This window comes from Heterodontus francisci, chromosome 32, assembly GCF_036365525.1.
Source record: "Heterodontus francisci isolate sHetFra1 chromosome 32, sHetFra1.hap1, whole genome shotgun sequence".
NCBI classification, from domain to species: Eukaryota; Metazoa; Chordata; class Chondrichthyes; order Heterodontiformes; family Heterodontidae; genus Heterodontus; species Heterodontus francisci.
Genome location: NC_090402.1, coordinates 59,245,562 through 59,265,832, shown reverse-complemented (window position 1 = coordinate 59,265,832; position 20,271 = coordinate 59,245,562). Strand labels below are relative to the sequence as shown.

The 20,271-nt window shown below is 45.9% G+C and overlaps 1 protein-coding gene across 1 annotated transcript; it reads left to right on the top strand.

Annotated features, from left to right (window-relative positions):
- The first annotated feature begins 11,543 nt into the window (after positions 1-11,543).
- On the top strand, positions 11,544-19,714 carry LOC137347845 (zinc finger protein 3-like). Its single transcript, XM_068012898.1, has 3 exons — positions 11,544-12,045; positions 12,960-13,081; positions 18,109-19,714. Exon 3 carries the CDS (start codon positions 18,456-18,458, stop codon positions 19,545-19,547), a length of 1,092 nt encoding a protein of 363 aa, XP_067868999.1. The 5' UTR covers positions 11,544-12,045; positions 12,960-13,081; positions 18,109-18,455; the 3' UTR covers positions 19,548-19,714.
- The last annotated feature ends 557 nt before the right edge of the window (positions 19,715-20,271 follow it).

Sequence of the window (20,271 nt, the reverse complement as noted above, 5' to 3'; positions counted from 1 at the left end):
TAAAGTATATTTTGGAAATAAAAAAAAAAAATAAGATACTGAGGAGTGCATGGGGTGCATTGGAGCACCTGTCAACACACCCCTGAAGGTAGCAGGAGAGGTAGATAAGGTGGTTAAGAAGCATTATAGGATATTTTTCTTTATTACTCGAGGCATAGAATATTACAGGAAGGATATGATCGCATAAGTGAATAAACAAAGGAGATTTACAAGGATGTTGCCAGAAATGGAGAATTTTAGCTATGAGGGATGATTGCTTAGGCTGATTGTTTTCTTTGGAATAAAAGAGACTGAAGGGAGATTTAACTGAGGTACTGAAAATATTGAGGGGCCGAGCTAGTTTGGATAAGAAGGGCATATTTCCCTTAGCAGAGAGATTAATAACCAGAAGTCATAGTTTTAAAGTAATTGACAGAAGATTAAAAGGTAGTTGATATGCTCAGTGATGCTCAGTTTGGGATCCGCCAGGGCCACTCAGCTCCTGACCTTATTACAGCCTTGGTTCAAACATGGACAAAAGAGCTGAACTCAAGAGGTGAGGTGAGAGTGACTGCCCTTGACATCAAAGAGCAAACAACAAAGAACAGTACAGCACAGGAACAGGCCATTCGGCCCTCCAAGCCTGCGCTGATCGTGATGCCTGTCTAAATTAAAACCTTCTGCACTTCTGGGGACCATATCCCTCTATTCCCATCCTATTTATGTATTTGTCAAGATGCCTCTTAAACGTCATTATCGTACCTGCTTCCACCACCTCCCTCGGCAGCAAGTTCCAGGCACTCACCACCCTCTGTGTAAAGAACTTGCCTCGCACATCCCCTCTAAACTTTGCCCCTCTCACCTTAAAGCTATGCCCCCTAGTAACTGACTCTTCCACCCTGGGTAAAAGCTACTGGCTATCCACTCTGTCCATGCCGCTCATAACTTTGTAAACCTCCACCTCCGTCGTTCCAGTGAAAACAATCTGAGTTTATCCAACCTCTCCTCATAGCTCATGCCCTCCAGACCAGGCAACATTCTGGTAAACCTCTTCTGTACCCTCTCCAAAGCCTCCACGTCCTTCTGGTAGTGTGGCGACCAGAATTGCACGCAATATTCTAAGTGTGGCCTAACTAAGGTTCTGTACAGCTGCAGCATGACTTGCCAATTTTTATACTCTATGCCCCGACCGATGAAGGCAAGCATGCCGTATGCCTTCTTGACTACCTTATCCACCTGTGTTGCCACTTTCAGTGACCTGTGGACCTGTACGCCCAGATCTCTCTGCCTGTCAATACTCCTAAGGATTCTGCCATTTACTGTATACCTCCCACCTGCATTAGATCTTCCAAAATGCATTACCTCACATTTGTCCGGATTAAACTCTATCTGCCATTTCTCCACCCAAGTCTCCAACCGATCTATGTCCTGCTGTATCCTCTGACAATCCTCATCACTATCCGCAACTCCACCAACCTTTGTGTCGTCCGCAAACTTACTAATCAGACCAGCTACATTTTCCTCCAAATCATTTATATATACTACAAAGAGCAAAGGTCCTAGCACTGATCCCTGCGGAACACCACTAGTCACATCCCTCCACATCAAGGCAGCATTTGAACAAGTATGGCATCAAGGAGCCCTAGCAAAACTGGAGTCAATGGGAATCAGGAGGAAAACTCTCTGCTGTTGGAGTCATACCTAGCGCAAAGGCTGTGGTTGTTGGAGGTCAGTCATCTGAGCTCCAGGACATCACTGCAGGAGTTCCTCATGGTAGTATCCTAGGCCCAACCATCTTCAGCTGCTTCATCAATGACCTTCCTTCAATCATAAAGTCAGAAGTGGGGATGTTCACTGATGATTGCACAATGTTCAGCACCATTCGCAACTCCTCAAATACTGAAGCAGTCCGTGTCGAAATGCAGGAAGACCTGGACAATATCCAGGCTTGGGCTGATAAGTGGCAAGTAACATTCTAACCATCTCTCCTTGACATTCAATGGCATTACCATCGCTGAATCCCCCACTATCAACATCCTAGGGGCTACCATTGACTAGAAACTGAACTGGAGTAGCCATATAAATACCATGGCTACAAGAGCAGGTCAGAGGCTAGGAATCAAGATGCACTGCAGCAATGCATCAAGGCTTCTTAGACAGCTCCTTCCAAACCCGCAACCTCTACAACCTCGAAGGACAAGAGCAGCAGATGCATGGGAACATCACCACCTGCAAGTTCCCATCCAAGTCACACACCATCCTGACTTGGAACTATATCGCCGTTCCTTCACTGTCACTGGGTCAAAATCCTGGAACTCCCTTCCTAACAGCACTGTGGGTGTACCTACCTCTCATGGACTGCAGCGGTTCAAGAAGGCAGCTCACCACCACCTTCTCAAGGGATTGGCAATAAATGCTGGCATAGCCAGCGACGCCCACATCCCATGAATGAACAAAAAAAATGTTTTTTTCAACCAGAGTGTTTTTGGACCAGCACAGACATAATGGTCTCCTTCTTTGTTGTAAATGTACTATGTCTCTACATTTCTAAAGATAATTTCAGCAGGTAAATTTGAATCAAAGATTGTCAGGCAAATCTGTAGGTAAACAATGGGCTGCCTTTGAAGAGAAGATGCTTTGGGTACAGTCTAGGTACATACCCATGCAGGGGCATGGTAGGGCAATCAAAGTCAGAGCATCCTAGTTGACCAAATAGATAGAGTAAGATGAAGCAGGAAAAGGTGGTGTATGACAGATGTGAGGTTGATAATATAAGAGAACCAGGTTGAATATAGAAATTTCAAAGGGGAACTGAAAAATGAAATAAAAGAGGAAAAGAGAGAGAATGAGACTCTCTTATATATAAAAGGGATTCCAAATGTCTTCCATAGTCAAACAAATAGCGAAAGGGTGCTAAAAGGGGTGGGGCTGGAGGGACCAAAAAGCGAATTTACGCATTGCTACGACCGACCGCCCCTGTCAAAGCCCCCAATCAAAATGTACGATTCTGACTGTGGTGGGACCAACGCACTGTTAATTCAATCCCGTCACTCCACAGATCGCCTAACATATCATTTAAAACTTTCCAAATTAAAGAAAGACCTAGCCAAATTGTACCATCTATTAACCCCTGAATGAGGCTAACCAAACCAAGTGGTTAGCACCGCAGCCTCACAGCTCCAGGGACCCGGGTTCAATTCTGGGTACTGCCTGTGCGGAGTTTGCAAGTTCTCCCTGTGACCGCGTGGGTTTTCACCGGGTGCTCCGGTTTCCTCCCACCGCCAAAGACTTGCAGGTGATAGGTAAATTGGCCATTGTAAATTGCCCCTAGTGTCGGTAGGTGGTAGGGAATATCGGATTACTGTAGGGTTAGTATAAATGGGTGGTTCTTGGTCGGCACAGACTTGGTGGGCCGAAGGGCCTGTTTCAGTGCTGTATCTCTAAATAAAATAAAAAATAAAATAAAAATAAAACCAGGTGTCTTTAAATCAACAAATTAACTCTTTAATTCGATGAACTAAAGTCTTAACCACTATGAAGATATAAACAACAATGTTGCTTGAAGTCATCACGGAATGTTGCTTCCCTTCTCCAGCAAATTTCAACAATTAATGACTTGCAAGCTCTTTCAATGGAATCAAGCTGGCTTTAGAGTTTTTGAGGGATAAAAGATTGTCACAGTCTAACTTCCCTTTCTTCAATTTAAATTACCAGAGATCTCTGTTTTGGCTTAATGTTTTAGAATTTTGAGAGATAATAATTAAACAGACTAAACTCATATATAATGGTTGAGAGCTCTTTTTCAGGTGTCCTAAATACCACAGCTGTCTGTGTCGGTGTCTTCTGTGTCTCTGTTCTGTTAGAACATACTGTCTTCAACTAAGAGCCAGTTCAAAACTGAATTGTAACAAATGCATCGCTTAATACTCACTCCCAGTGGCTGTGTCTATGGTAACGAGAATGCACCCTTTGAATCGCAGTCTCCAAATGGCTGTTTCTAAGGCAACGAAAATGCACCTTCCTATAACTCCTGAGGCTTGCTGGTGCTCAAAGCAATACTGATCCCTTGCAAGCCTTATAGGCAAACTGCATATTCTGAAAAAAAACTACAGGACCATGACAGCATAAGAGGGCATGTCTGAGGTACTAAACGATTACAATGGTTTTTACCAAGGAAGAAGATATAAAGCCATAGTGAAAGAGGAAATAGCTGAGATACAGGATGAGATAAAAATTAAGGAGGAGATATGAGAACTGTTGGCAGCGCTTAAAGCTGGTAGGATCAAAGGGTGCGATGGGAAGTAAGGGTGGAAATTGTAGAGGTGCAGGCCATAATCTTGCAATCCTCCTTAGATCCGAGTGGGGTGGGAGGCGGTGCCAGAGCACTGGAGATTTGTAAATGTTACACCCTTATTCAAAAAGAGTGTAAGGATAAACCCAAGAAATACAGACCAATCAGTTCAATCTCAGCGGTGGGAACACAATAATCTGGGACACAGTTAACAGTGACTTGGAAAAATGTGGGTTAATTAAGGAAACACAGCACAGATTTGGTAAAGGGAAATCATGTTTGATGAACTTGATTGTTTTTGATGCCGTTGATGTGGTTCATATGGACCTGCAAAAGGTATTTTTAAAAGTCCCACATAATAGATTTGCCAGAAAAGTAGAAGCCCATGAATAAAAGGAACAGTGGCAGCATGGCTACGAAGTTGGCTGAGTGACAGGAAACAGAGAGTAGTGGTGAACGGTTATTTTTCAGACTGGAGGAAGACACACAGTGGCTATCCCACAGGGGCCCAAAATAGGACCTTTGCTTTTCTTGATATATATTAATGACCTAGACTTGGGCGTAAGGGCCCAATTTCACAGATCACATAAAACTTGGAAGCATTGTGAACTGTGAGGAGGATATTAAATTAGTTTATTAATTAGTGCTAGAAATGTCAGTTAGAGGGGTGAAGTGCTTCACCTGTGAGATGTGGGAGGTCCGTTACGCTTCCAGCGTTCCGGGCGACTGCATCTGCAGGAAGTGTACCCAGCTGCAGCTCCTCACAGACCGCATGGATCGGTTGGAGCGGCAACTGGATGCACTTAGGAGCATGCAGGTGGCAGAAAGCATCATAGACAGGAGTTTTAGAGAAGTGGTTATACACAAGGTGCAGGCAGATAGATGGGTGGCCACTAGAAGGTGCAGGCAGTCAGTGCAGGAATCCCCTGTGGCTATCCCCCTCTCTAACAAGTATACCGTTTTGGATACTGTTGGGGGGGATGGCCTATCAGGGGAAAACAGCAGCAGCCAGAGCAGTGGCACCAAGGCCGGAACTGTTGTTCAGCAGGGAGGGACAAAGTGCAGAAGAGCAATAGTTATAGGGGACTCTATAATCAGGGGCACAGATAGGCGCTTCTCTGGACGTGAAAGAGACTCCAGGATGGTATGTTGCCTCCCTGGTGCCAGGGTCAAGGATGTCTCTGAACGGACAGGGGGCATTCTGAAGAGGGAGGGTGAACAGCCAGAGGTTGTGGTACACATCGGTACCAGCGACATAGGCAGGAAGAGTGACGAGGTCCTGCAGGGGGAGTTTAGGGAGTTAGGTCGAAAGTTAAAAGACAGGACCTCTCGGGTTGTAATCTCGGGATTACTCCCTGTGCCAGGTGCCAGTGAGGCTAGAAATATGAAGATAGTGCAGCTAAACGCGTGGCTGAACAGCTGGTATAGAAGGGAAGGGTTCAGATATCTGGACCATTGGGATCTCTTCACGGACAGGTGGGACCTGTACATGAAGGACGGGTTGCATCTAAACTGGAAGGGCACAAATATCCTGGCTGCGAGGTTTGCTAGCATCACTCGGGACGGTTTAAACTAGTGTGGCAGGGGGATGGGAACCACAGCAGTAGGACAGCAAGTGAAATAAATGAGGGGGAACTAGTAAATAAGGCCAGTAAGACTAAGAGGAAGAGCAGGCAGGGTGATGTTGCGGAGCACAGTGGGACTGGTGGTCTGAAGTGCATTTGTTTCAATGCGAGAAGTATAACAGGTAAGGCAAGAGATGCAGTGGTTTTTGTCAAGGTTCATCCCAAGCAGCTCTGTAACACAGGAGTCTGTGCTCTACGGGCTGTTCCCAGGGACGCACACCGAGACAAACATCAACTGCTGCTGGAGGACTATCAATTCGGTGAAAGACGCCCTTTGGTCTGCCCGAAACTTGCTGGTCTTCCAGCGCAAAGAGTTGTCCACCACCGAATGTTGCAGACTGGCACATTCCAAGGTCCAGGACTACGTGCTGAGGGACGCACTAAAGCTTGGGGCAGCCGCAGCAAAGGCTCAATGGGGAAAGACCACAGTGTAAGGTTCCCCCACCAAGCTAGACTGAGGGGCTGGATCCATGGGAAACCCCTCGAACTGTATCGTTAATATTCTGAATTGCTGTAAATGTAAAACTGTAATTGACATGACAATTGTGAAACGGAAGGGTTGGGAAGAAACTCATGACAGTATTGAAGGAAACTGATCTCCCTTGCAATGTTTGTATTTTTTGGTGCTGTTTGGAAACTGTTTGGCAATGTAATTTTTACACATTTTTATGAATAAAGTATATTTTGGAAATAAAAAAAAAACAGGTAAGGCAGATGAACTTAGTGCTTGGATTAGTACTTGGAAATATGATGTTGTTGCTATTACAGAGACTTGGTTGAGGGAAGGACAGGATTGGCAGCTAAATGTTCCAGGATTTAGAAGCTTCAGGCAGGATAGAGGGGGATATAAAAGGGGTGGGGGAGTTGCATTACTGGTTAAGAAGAATATCACAGCTGTACTGCAGGAGGACACTTCGGAGAGGTCGTGCAGTGAGGCAATATGGGTGGAGCTCAGGAATAGGAAGGGTGCAGTCACGATGTTGGAGATTTACTACAGGCCTCCCAACAGCCAGCGGGAGGTAGAGGAGCAGATATGTAGACAGATTTTGGAAAGATGTCAAGGTAACAGGGTTGTAGTGGTGGGTGATTTTAACTTCCCCTATATTGACTGGGACTCACTTAGTGCTGGGGGCTTGGATGGGGCAGAATTTGTAAGCAGCATCCAGGAGGGCTTCTTCAAACAATATGTAGATAGTCCAACTAGGGATGGGGCCATACTGGACATGGTATTGGGGAATGAGCCCGGCCAAGTGGTCGAAGTTTCAGAAGGGGAGTATTTCGGGAACAGTGACCATAATTCTATAAGTTTTAAGGTACTTGTGGAGAAGGATAAGAGTAGTCCTCGGGTGAAGGTGCTAAATTGGGGGAAGGCTAATTATAACAATATTAGGCAGGAACTGAAGAATTTAGATTGGGGGCGGCTGTTTGAGGGTAAATCAACATGTGACATGTGGGAGTCTTTCAAATGTCAGTTGATTGGAATCCAGGACCAGCATGTTCCTGTGAGGAAGAAGGATAAGTTTGGCAAGTTTCAGGAACCTTGGATAACGCGGGATATTGTGAGCCTAGTCAAAAAGAAAAAGGAAGCATTCGTAAGGGCTGGAAGGCTGGGAACAGACGAATCCCTTGAGGAATATAAAGACAGTAGGAAGGAACTTAAGCAAGGAGTCAGGGGGGCTAAAAGGGGTCATGAAAAGTCAGTGGCAAACAGGATTAAGGATAATCCCAAGGCTTTTTATCCATATATAAAGAGCAAGAGGGTAACTAGGGAAAGGGTTGGTCCACTCAAGGACAGAGAAGGGAATCTATGCATGGAGCCAGAGGAAATGGGCGAGGTACTAAATGTGTACTTTGCATCAATATTCACCAAAGAGAAGGACTTGGTGGATGATGAGCCCAGGGAAGGGAGTGTACATAGTCTCAGTCATCTCATTATCAAAAAGGAGGAGTTGTTGGGTGTCTTGCAAAGCATTAAGGTAGATAAGTCCCCAGGGCCTGATGGGATCTACCCCAGAATACTGAGGGAGGAAAGGGAAGAAATTGCTGGGGCCTTGACAGAAATCTTTGCATCCTCATTGGGTACAGGCGAGGTCCCAGAGGACTGGAGAATAGCCGATGTTGTTCCTTTGTTTAAGAAGGCTAGCAAGGATAATCCAGGAAATTATCGGCCGGTGAGCCTCACGTCAGTGGTAGGGAAATTATTAGAGAGGATTCTTTGGGACAGGATTTACTCCCATTTGGAAACAAACGAACTTATTAGTGAGAGGCAGCATGGTTTTGTGAAGGGGAGGTCGTGTCTCACTAATTTGATTGAGTTTTTTGAGGAAAGGACAAAGATGATTGATGAAGGAAGGGCAGTGGATGTTATCTAGATAGACTTCAGTCAAGCCTTTGACAAGGTCCCTCATGGCAGACTGGTACAAAAGGTGAAGTCAAACGGGATCAGAGGTAAGCTGGCAAGATGGATACAGAACTGGCTCAGTCACAGAAGACAGAGGGTAGCAGTGGAAGGGTGCTTTTCTGAATGGAGGGATGTGACTAGTGGTGTTCCGCAGGGATCACTGCTGGGACCTTTGCTCTTTGTGGTATATATAAATGATTTGGAGGAAAATGTAGCTGGTCTTATTAGTAAGTTTGCGGACGACACAAAGGTTGGTGGAGTTGCGGATAGTGATGTGGATTGTCAGAGGATACAGCAGGACATAGATCGGTTGGAGACTTGGGCGGAGAAATGGCAGATGGAGTTTAATCCGGACAAATGTGAGGTAATGCATTTTGGAAGGTCTAATGCAGGTGGGAGGTATACAGTAAATGACAGAACCCTTAGGAGTATTGACAGGCAGAGAGAGCTGGGCGTACAGGTCCATAGGTCACTGAAAGTGGCAACGCAGGTGGATAAGGTAGTCAAGAAAGCATACGGCATGCTTGCCTTCATCGGTCAGGGCATAGAGTATAAAAATTGGCAAGTCATGCTGCAGCTGTACAGAACTTTAGTTGGGCCACCCTTAGAATATTGTGTGAAATTCTGGTCACCACACTACCAGGACGTGGAGGCTTTGGAGAGGGTACAGAAGATGTTTACCAGGATGTTGTCTGGTCTGGAAGGCATGAGCTATGAGGAGAGGTTGGATAAACTCAGATTGTTTTCACTGGAACGACGGAGGTGGAGGGGTGACATGATAGAGGTTTACAAAGTTATGAGCGGCACGGACAGAGTGGATAGTCAGAAGCTTTTTCCCAGGGTGGAAGAGTCAGTTACTGGGGGACGTAGGTTTAAGGTGAGAGTGGCAAAGTTTAGAGGGGATGTGCGAGGCAAGTTTTTTACATAGAGGGTGGTGAGTGCCTGGAACTTGCTGCCGGGGGAGGTGGTGGAAGCAGGTACGATAGCGACGTTTAAGAGGCATCTTGACAAATACATGAATAGGATGGGAAAAGAGGGATACGGTCCCCGGAAGTGCAGAAGGTTTTAGTTTAGGCAGGCATCAAGATCGGCGCAAGCTTGGAGGGCCGAATGGCCTGTTCCTGTGCTGTACTGTTCTTTGTTCTTTGTTGCTAGTGATAGACTTCAAAACGACACAGGTTGGCGGACACGCAAGAGAGGTATGAAGTGATACATTTTGGAAGAGTCAATATGAAGGGTACAATTCTAAAGGGGGCACAGGAACAGTGGAACCTCTGAGTATATGTCCACAAATCATTGAAGGTTGCAGGGCAGGTTGAGAAAGTGGTTAAAAAGGTATATTGGTTCCTGGGCTTTAAACACAGAGACTTAAAAGTACAAAAGCAAGGAAGTTGTGGTCAACCTTTATTAAACACTAATTTGGCTTCAACTGGAATATTGTGTCCAATTCTGAACACCGCACTTTAAGGAGTACAGAAAAGATTTACGAGAATGACTCCAGGGATGACGACCTTCTGTTACGAGGACAGATTGACAGAGGGAAGATGGAGTTTTCTCCTTAGAGAAGCCAAGGTTGAGAGGAGATTTGATAGAGGTGTTCAAAATCATGAGGAAAATTAGTGGCAAACAAATGGGAGGCATTCAAAAGCAAGATTGTTTCTGCTTTTAAAGTTCTTCTCACAGTCAGAACATTAAAAAGGTCTCTTATTAGTGTGAACATGGTGGTGTATCAGCTGGTGTTGCAACCGAATGAAACCTTTTCCACACACGGAGCAGGTGAACGGCCTCTCCCCAGTGTGACTGCGCTGATGAGTTTCCAGCTTGGATGGGTAATTGAATCCCTTCCCACAATTTCTCCATGGTGTGGGTGTTCTCGTGTCTCTCCATGTTGAACGATCGTCCACACACGGAACAAGTGTACAGTTTCTCCCCACTATGAATGGTGCAATGTATTTTCAGGCGGTGTAACTGGTTAAAGCTCTTTCCACAGTCAGTGCACTGGAACACTCTCACTTGGGTGTGCGTCTCACTGCTTTTCCAGTCACACTGATGTTTGAAATCTTTTCCCACAGACAGAACAGACAAACATTTCTCCTTCCACATTCAAAGGTTGACGATATTCAGAGAATCAGGTGACTGTCAGATCTTGATATGATCATCGGCTTGAGTTTCCTGTCCGTAAACCCTTCCCTTCCAATACCCTGTAACAGGAGTTTATAAAAGTTATCACTGTCAGTACAGGATAGAAATTCAGAACAGACAATGCTACTTTTTATGGAACACTCACAGTTCCAGCAGGATTGAGGGAAGCAGGGTGGTGATAAAGCCCATTTCTCATCCATTTACAGACGCTCCCCGATCAATCATCATTTACAGATGCACCCTAACCAGTCCCCGTTTCTTCCCCATTTACAGACTCTCCCTGACGAGTCTCTATTTCTCCTCTATTCAGAAACGCCCCCTGCCTGGATCCCTCTTCTCCATTAGCAGATGCTCCCTAACCAGTCGTCTTTTCGCCCCCATTTAGAGACGCTCCCTGCCTCTCCTGGATTTTGGGACAGTTTCGGCTCTTTGTTGAGATTCGAACCAGAGGGAAGCGGTGGAAGCCGCGGCTGGGGGTTCATCTTGCGAAGTTCCGAAGAAGGGTCACTGACCCGAAACGTTAACTCTGCTTCTCTTTCCACAGATGCTGCCAGACCTGCTGAGTGAATCCAGCATTTCTTGTTTTTGTTTCAGATTTCCAGCATCCGCAGTATTTTGCTTTTATTTGGGGGTTCATCTTGTTGTTTGTTGTGATCTCGCTGTTTAGATTATCTCCTGGTCCCGCACCCGGTGTATCTGCAGCCTGCGAGCTGTAGGCTTTATTAACCCACCTTCCTCTCACCCACTGGAACCGCGCTCTCTCCCTCAACCTTTGACGGCTGCGCATGCTCAGCGCATACCGCCCGGCTGATTGACGGCAGTTCTGGACCAATAGGAAGAGAAGGTATGGGGCTGGAAGACCGTGCGGATGGTGGGTCCTCCAACCAATCGGAACGAGCGAGGGGCGGGGCTGCCGGCAAGGCGTGGGTGGTGTCGCACGAATGCTGCAGTCCCGCCCCCTCTTGCGATTAGTCGGGACCTGCCGTCAATCACCCGGGCATTGTGAACTGTCAGATGAGAGGTCGCGGGGCGGGAGCATGTGTTTAGTGCATGCGTAGTGTGCAACAGCGTTTGGAGCATGCGCCTTACGAGTGACGTGCTGGACAGACGCTAATGTGTCGCATCTGCAGCCAGGAAGTGGCGGTGGGCGGAGAGTGTTCAGTCACACTCGGTGTAGGCCTCAACAACCCCAATAAGAAGCTCCCAGTCCCGTGTTTGTACCGAGTGGGGCTTCTCCCGGTAACAGTTCCGGGGTTAACGGCCGCCAGCTTTGCAGCTCTTTTGGAGGAACTAAAGATCAATAAACTAATATCAAAGGACAAAACTTTAAAGGAAACTTAGCTCAGTTATAAAGGGGCCTGGGGGAGGAACCATTTGGGACACAGCACAGGGCAGGAGTTCCCCCCCTCCCCGGCTCCACAAAGACTCCCCTTGGACTGGGCCAGACCGGGGCAGGGCTGGCTCAAGGTGCAGGAAGCTGCTAGGCTGAGCTGTGGACTGGGAGGAGTGGGGGGGTTTGACTGACAGGCCTGGGGAGGGGGATATCAGGGCAGGTACACACACTGCTCCCCCTTTTCCTCCTGGGATGTTTTACTGGAGTCGTGTTGGTGAGTGTTTCTAAACTCTGTCTCCCTATCCCAGTAATGTAGGTGGATTGTAGGTTGCTGTGAGTGTTGGACGATATTGCCTCTCCTCATTCTTCCTCCTTCGTCCACTCCGAGTTCCAGACTGTGGCTGCTTGATGTGCCTGGCACGTTAACTCTATTTCTCTCTCCCCAGATGCTGTCTGACCTGCTGAGTATTTCCAGCATTTTCTCCTTTTATTTCAGATTTCCAGCATCTGCAGTATTTTGCTTTTGTTTTACTGCAGGCGTTCACAGAACGGAATCGAGAAACACATATGGACCAATTAAGAACCAGTTTGTATTGGGGTGGGTGTGTGATGTGGAAGTTGATCCATGATCACCTGTGCAGAGCTTTTTTGTTGCATCAGTAACTTAAGGGAGGGGCACTAGTAACGTGGTAATAAAAACTAAAATGTCATTCCTCGTGGTCATGATACACTCCGCTCTGTTGCCCACTGGTCGCGGATGGCCTCAAGTGTACTGGCGACACTGTGTGCTCTCTCTCCAGGGACACCCAGGCACAGACGTAGCCACAGAAGAGAGGCAGATAGTCTGCCTAGATGACCACCTCAACTGCCCGCTGCCTGGACCTGTTGATGGCCACTTTGGCCAGGTCCAGGAACATCCCACGAGGACGTCCCTCGACTTGCTGTCATTTTTCTCGGGGCCGATGTGCAGCAGGGCGCATGTGCGGCCATCCTGGGCCAGGAAGCAGGAGGAGAGAATGTTGTGAATTTCTATCCTGGACTGACAGTGATGGCTTTTGTAAACTCCTTTTACAGGGGCTTAGAATGGGAGGATTTACGCACAGCAAACTCAAACCAAGAGAAGTGTTTGTCTCTTCTGAATTTCTATGCTGAACTACCAGTGGTCACTTTTGTAACCTCCTTTTACAGGTATTGGAAAGGGAGGATTTGCAGATGGGAAACTCAAACCAAACAACACATCAAGATCAGACAAAGTCACTCGATTTATCAGGACCTGAATATCATCAGCCTTTTCATGTGGAAGGCAAAAGGTTTGTTCTGTCTGTGGGAAAAGATTTTTGTATCAGTGTGACTGGAAAAGCACCGAGATACACAAAGCCCTGGTTAGACCACACCTGGAGTACTGTGTTCAGTTCTGGGCATCACACCTTGGGAAGGATATATTAACCTCGGAGGAAGTACAGCGTAGATTTACCTGAATGATATCTGGACTCCAAGGGTTAAATTACGAGGAGAGATTACAGAAATGAGTCAGAGTCGTTATGGCACAGAAAGAGGCCATTCAGCTTTTTGATTCCATACCAGCTCTCTGTAGGGCAATCCAGTCAATTCCATTCCACGACTTTATTCCTGTAGTCCTGCAGGTTTATTTCCCTCAACTGCCCGTCCAATTTCCTTTTGAAATCATTGTCTCTGCTTCCACCATCCTCATCGGCTGGGAATTCCAGATTATTACCACTCACTGTGTAAAATATGTTCTTCCTCACATCCCTCTTGTATCTGCTGCCCAAAACCATAATCTATGTCCCCTAGTCCTTGTCCAATCAGCTAATGGGAACAGCTTTTCATTGGTTACTTTTTCTAATTTTGAACACCTCGGTCAGATATCCCCTCAATCTCCTTTGTGCCAAGGAGAAACACCCCAGCTTCTCCACACTGCACCCTCGCAAGGACCTTCATATCCTTCCTAGAGTGTGGTGACCAGACCAGTACTCTAGTTGGGGCTTAACCAGAATTTTATAAAGGTTCAGCATAACTTCCCTGCTTCTGCATTCAAAACCATGATTTATGAGGCCCAAGATCCCAAATACTTTGCCAGCTACACTCTCAGTATGCCCTGCCACCTTCAAAGATCTATGAACATGAATCCCCAGGTCCCTCTGTCCCTGCACACTGTTTATAACTGTCATTAAGTATATATTGCCTCTCCCTATCCCTTCTGCCAGAATGCATCAGCTCACTGAAAGTTGTAGTCCTCGAATTTAGAAGATTAAGGGGTGATTTCATCAAAGTTTTCAAGCTATTAAGTGGAACTGATGGGGTAAATGGAGAGAAACTATTTCCGTTGGTTGGGGAATCCAGAACTAGTGGGCATAGTCTAAAACATAGACTGAGACCTTTTCATTAATCCACCACAGACCCTGTAAGCTTGAGCATTAATACAGCCCTGGGTCCTATAGACCTGAGCATTAATCCATCCCTGGGCCAGGTAATCCACCCCTGGGCCCAGTAAATCTGAGCATTAATCCACTCCTGGGCCATGTAAACCTGAGCATTAATCCATCCCTGGGCCAGGTAATCCACTCCTGGGCCATGTAAACCTGAGCATTAATCCATTCCTGGGCATGTCAGTTTAAAGATTAACCCACCCCTGCTGTATATGCACAGAATTACAGCCCCACTAGTCTTTGTTGGTGTTCATAATCCACATGAGCCTCCTCCCAATCTAATTACCTCATCCCACCCTACGTCCCTCTATTCCCTTCTCCCTCATAAATGTATTAAGCCTCTCCTTAAACACATTGCTATCTGCTTCAACCCACTCCACTTGGCAGCAAGTTCCACATTCTCACCACTCTCTGAGTAGAAAAATTCCTCTTAAGTTCTCTATTTGACCTGTTAATGTCTGTCTTATATTGCTGCCCGCTTGTTCTGACTTGCTGATAATTTTAAAGACCTCTATCAGATCTTCTCCTAGTCTTCTCTTTTCCAGAGAAAGGAGCTCCAGCCTGCTCAATCTTGCTGGACAGTAACATCCTCTCTGGTGACATCTTTGTAAATCTATTCTGCATTTTATTCACTGCTTCAATGTCCTTTTTTTAATATGCAGACCAAAACTACTCTCGGTTCTTCTAAACGAGGTTCTCTATAAATTTAACACTCCCTCCCTGCTGTTGCAGTGTATTTCTCTAGAAAAGAACATCAACTCTTTCTTTGCTCTCTTGTCGGCTGGTGTTGCTCCTTTTAGTGATTTATGTGGCTCTCTTTGCTGTCTGCTCCATTTAATTTCTTACATTCTAATTCTTATTCCTCCTCCCAAAAGCTCACATTTCACTATGTTGAATTTCTTTTCCATTTATCTGTCCAGTCTGCCAGCCTGTTTGTCTTCCTGGATTTCAGTGCAGTCCTCCACATTATTAGTTCTACCACCCAATTTGGTGTCATCTGCAAATTGCGAAAATATCCCTCTAATTCCAAAGTCCAAATGTAGGTAATGAACTGAAGTCCCATTGTACTTCTCACCATAGTTGATGGCCCGGGCACTCTGTTTTCTGTATAATTTATTTAATAATTTCATTCATTGCCTCTCCAGCCCCAATCTCCATGGGATTACACAAAAACAGTCATCCATTCAACAATTAGAGTTTTCAGTGGCTGACTAATGACCTGCAGGGAGTCCTGGGCAAGTAAGTCCCCTATCAATGACTACAGGAGCCCAGTGTGCCGGCGCGGGATCGGGCTGTGCTCTGAGCATGTCCAGTGCAGGTGGCAGAGACAGACGGTGGAATAACAGCCTAGAGTCCATGGGCCATGGATATATTCAGTATGAGAGGCTGCAGTCCCTGTATAGTTACTCGAAGGAACTGCTCCTCAACTTAGCATCATAGAAATGCACAGCATGGAAGGAGCCCATTGTGTCCATGCCGGCCGAAAAGAAGCCATCCAGCCTAATCCCACTTTCCAGCTCTTGATCTGTAGCCTTATAGGTTAGAGCAGTTCAAGTACATATCCAAGTATTTTTTTAAAATGTTATGAGGGTTTCTGCCTCTACCACCCTCCCAGGCAGTGAGTTCCGGATCCCCCCCTCGAATCCCCTTTATACCTCCTACCTCTTACTCTAAATCTATGCCCCCGGTTATGGACCCCTCAACCAAGGGGAATAGGTCCTTCCTATCCACTGTATCCGGACCCCTCATAATTTTATACAATTAAGTCTACCCTCAACCTCCTCTGTTCCAAAGAAAATAACCCTCACCTATTCAATCTATCCTCGTCACTAAAAATTCTTCAGTCCAGGCAACATCCTCATAAATCTCCTCTGTACCCTTTCTAGTATAATCACATATTTCCTATATTGTGGTGACCAGAACTGCAGTACTCCAGCTGTGGCATAACCAGTGTTTTATACAGTTCCAGCATAACCTCCCTGCTTTTGTACTATGTGCCCCGGCTAATAAAGGCAAGTATCCCCTAACCCTAACCCTTCTTGACCACCTTATCTACCTGTGCACAGTCACCTTCAGGGATCTGTGGACATGCACTTCAAGGTCCTTTTCTTCCTCTACATTTCTCAGTATCCTACTATTTACCGTGTATTCCCTTGCCTTTTTTGCTTTCCCCAAATGCATTACCACACACTTCTCCGGCTGAATTCCATTTAACATTTTCTGCCCACCTGACTAGTCCATTGCTATCTTCCTGCAGTACAGCTTTCTTCTTCACTGTCAACCACAGAGTCATTTTTTGATCAGCTGCAAACTTCTTAATCATACCCCCTTCATTCAAGTTCAACTCCTTGATATAAACCACAAAAAGCAAGGGACCCAGTACTGAGCCTTGTGGAACACCACTAAAAACATCCTTCCAGTCACAAAAACACCCCTCAACCATTACCCTTTGCTTCCTACCTCTGAGCCAATTTTGGATCCACTTTTCCGCTTTTACCTTCATGAGCAGTCTGCCATGTGGGACCTTATCAAAAGCCTTAGTTACACTTTAGCCCCACTCCCCTAATCTTTGGTCGTTCGATGTAGAGGGGGGGAGGTGGGGTGGATAAGTCGGAGGATCTTCTCCTGGACCTGTTCTTGTGCCTAGTTAAAACATCAATGTCTGGGACTAGGATGTGCAGGGACCATGTTGGGAGTGAGGGTGTCACTCTGGCTGTCGACTTCTCTTCCGTGGTCTTGTCCGTGCTTGGGTGGCTCTAGAGATGGAGCATGCTTGATAACGTTCATGACCGGTGGGCACCTCAGGGTACAGAGTGTCTCATAGACACTGGTAATAATATTCTGGTTTAGTTGGGAAGATTCCCTTTGCTTTTGTTGTGACTTTCTTGCATATTTTGGTTTCTTTTAGTTTGAATGGACCACATGTTTGGGGGAACAAGAGAGGAAAGAATGTTCTACAGAAACTAGAATATTCTGTTCTGAATTTCTATCCTGTACTGACAATGGTGGCTTTTGAACATTCTTTTTACAGTGTTATGACCAGATGAGAAAGAGGTCTAGGGTTCCCTTTCAGCCTTCACCTGGTCTTACTGTAATACGGTTTAACTATAAACACATAGTGTTTTTAGCTCCCCCTTGGTGAGTCCTTGTTCACTGCTTTCCAATAATAAGGCAAAAAATCCAGCACAAACAGGTTTTCTTATGTTTAAAGAAGAAAGATTTAAATTTATTAAACTTAAACTCTGATTCGGTTGATGCCTTTGGATACATGACTCGCCCACGCTAGCATGCATATGTGATAAACACATGCAACTAGAGACAGAAAAGAGCAGAAGAAAAAAAAAAAGTGGAAAAGTTTCAGGCAATATCTGAAAAGTTTTTGTTACGGTTCTTTGAGTTCACTGTAGAGTCCTTGATTGTAGGTAAATCTTGCTTTTCTTTGGGGCCCAGTATTCTTCTTAAACCTTGTTCGATGTAGGAGATTTTTCTCTCTTGGGGTTCATGTGTCTTCAGTGGATTCAGAGGCTTGTGAGAAAGAGATGGGAGCAGACAGGAGAGATCGTCTCAGTCCAGGAGCAAACAGACACACTGAGCTCAAACTGTACAATTCAGAAAAACCCAGGTTGCCAAGCAGGTCATGTGACTAACTGGTCTGATCACGTCTTGGATTGTATCACCTTAACAGTCTCTGGAATACTCCTCTTACACACAATACCTGGTGATCAAGGTCCATTATGGGGGAATGGCCCTTTGTCCTTCCAAGCAGTGTCTGTTAATATTCAAATGTCTTTTCCAGCCACAGCTGATCTGTTTAACAAGTCCTTTCTTCACTCTAGTAACAGTTTAAAATCAATGTTCATGACAAAATTAATGTGGCTCATTCTTGGCAGGCGGGTGCCGAGCATGACAACAGGGTACTAGAGGGGAGGATTTACAGACGGGAAACTCAAGATCTGACAGAGTGACTCAATTCATCAGGACCTGAATATCATCAGCCTTTGAATGTGGAAGGAGAAATGTTTGTCTGTTCTGTTTGTGGAAAAAGATTTCAAACATCAGTGTGACTGGAAAAGCACCGAGACACACACACCCGAGTGAGAGTGTTCCAGTACGCTGACTGTGGAAAGAGCTTTTACCAGTTACACAGCCTGAAAACACCGTACAATTCATGTATTCTGTGTGTAGATGAGGCTTCAACTGATCATCCAACCTGGAGAGACACAAGGAAACCCACACCATGGAGAAACCGTGGAAATGTGGGGACTGTGGCAAGGGATTCAATTACCCATCTCGGCTGGAAGTTCATCGACGCAGTCACACTGGGGAGAAGCCGTTCACCTGCACTAGGTGTGGGAAGGGATTCAGTCGGTCATCACTCCTACTGAGACACCAGCGCATTCACACTGGGGAGAGGCCGTTTGCCTGTTCTGTGTGTGGGAAGGGATTCACTCAGTCATCTCATCTTCTGAGACACCAACTTGTTCACTCTGATGAGAGATGTTTTGCATGTTCTGAATGTGAGAAGAGCTTTAAAAGCAAAAAGGATCTTCTGACACACCAATGCAGTCACAGTGGGGAGAGGCCGTTCATCTGCTCTGAGGTTGGGAAGGGATTCACTCGGTCATCCCACCTGCTGAAACACCAACGAGTTAATTCTGATAGATGTTTTTTATGTTCTGAATGTGAGAAGAGCTTTAAACGCAAAGATGATCTGATGAAACACCAACGCATTCACACTGGGGAGAGGCCGTACACCTGCTCCGAATGTGGGAAGGGATTCACTCGGTCATCCCACCTGCTGACACACCAACGAGTTCACACTGGGGAGAGACCGTTCACCTGTTCTGAGTGTAGGAAGGGATTTACTCAGTTATCCCACCTCGCTGAACACCAACTTATTCATTCTGAAAAGAGACCTTTTAAATGTTTTGACTGTGAGAAGAGCTTTAAAAGCAGAAATGATCTGATGAAACATGAACACACTCACACTGGGGAGAGGCCGTTCACCTGCTTCATGTGTGGGAAGGGATTCACTCAGTCATCCACCCTGCTGACACACCACAGAGTTCACACTGGGGAGAGGCCGTTCACCTGCTCTGTGTGTGGGAAGGGATTCACTCAGTCATCCCACCTGCTGAGACACCAGCGCACTCACACTGAGGAGAGGCCATTCACCTGCTCTGTGTGTGGGAAGGGATTCACTATATTATCCAACTTGCTGACACACCAGCGAGTTCACACTGGGGAGAGGCCGTTCACCTGCTCCGAGTGTGGGACGGGATTCACTCAGTCATCCCATCTGCTGAGGCACCAGCGAGTTCACAAGTGATTGCAGGGATTGGATTCTGCTGTTATTGCTGCTGTTAAATCACATCCAGGACTGAACCATGTTCTTTCTGACAGTTGGGGTTTATTTCATTGATGTTAATAATCCCTGTAACTTGGTTGGAGTTTAATATTCTGGATACATGTCAAAGAAATCAGCTTTGCATCAAACACACAGTGTTCGAGTCCTTGATTTCTCTAAAGATAAGAGGAGATTGATGTTCTGTTACTGACTGTTCCATTTTTGGGCCTTTCCTCCTTTGTTAATGAAAGACTTGTATTTGTATAGTGCCTTTCACCACTTCAGGATGTCCCATAGTGTTTTACAGCTAATTACGTTCTTTTGATGTGTACTCAGTGCTGTTGGCAGCTGTGACTCAGTGGGTAACACTCACCTCTGAGTCAGAAGGTTGTGGCTTCAAGTTTTCTCCAAGACTTGAGAACAAAAATCAAGGTTGACACTCCGGTGCAATGCTGAGGGAGTGCTGCATGGTCAGAGGTGCTGACTGTTTGTTTGATGGAACGTTAAACTAAGGCCCTGTATTCTCCTGCAAGTAGATGTAAAAGATCCCATGGCACTATTTCAAAGAAGAGCAGGAGAGTTATCTCTGGTGTCCTGGTCAATATTTATCCCTTCATCAACATCAGTAAAATGGATGATCTGCTCATTATGACAATGCTGTTTGTAGGAACTTGCTGTGTGCAAATTATCTGCTGTATTTCCTACA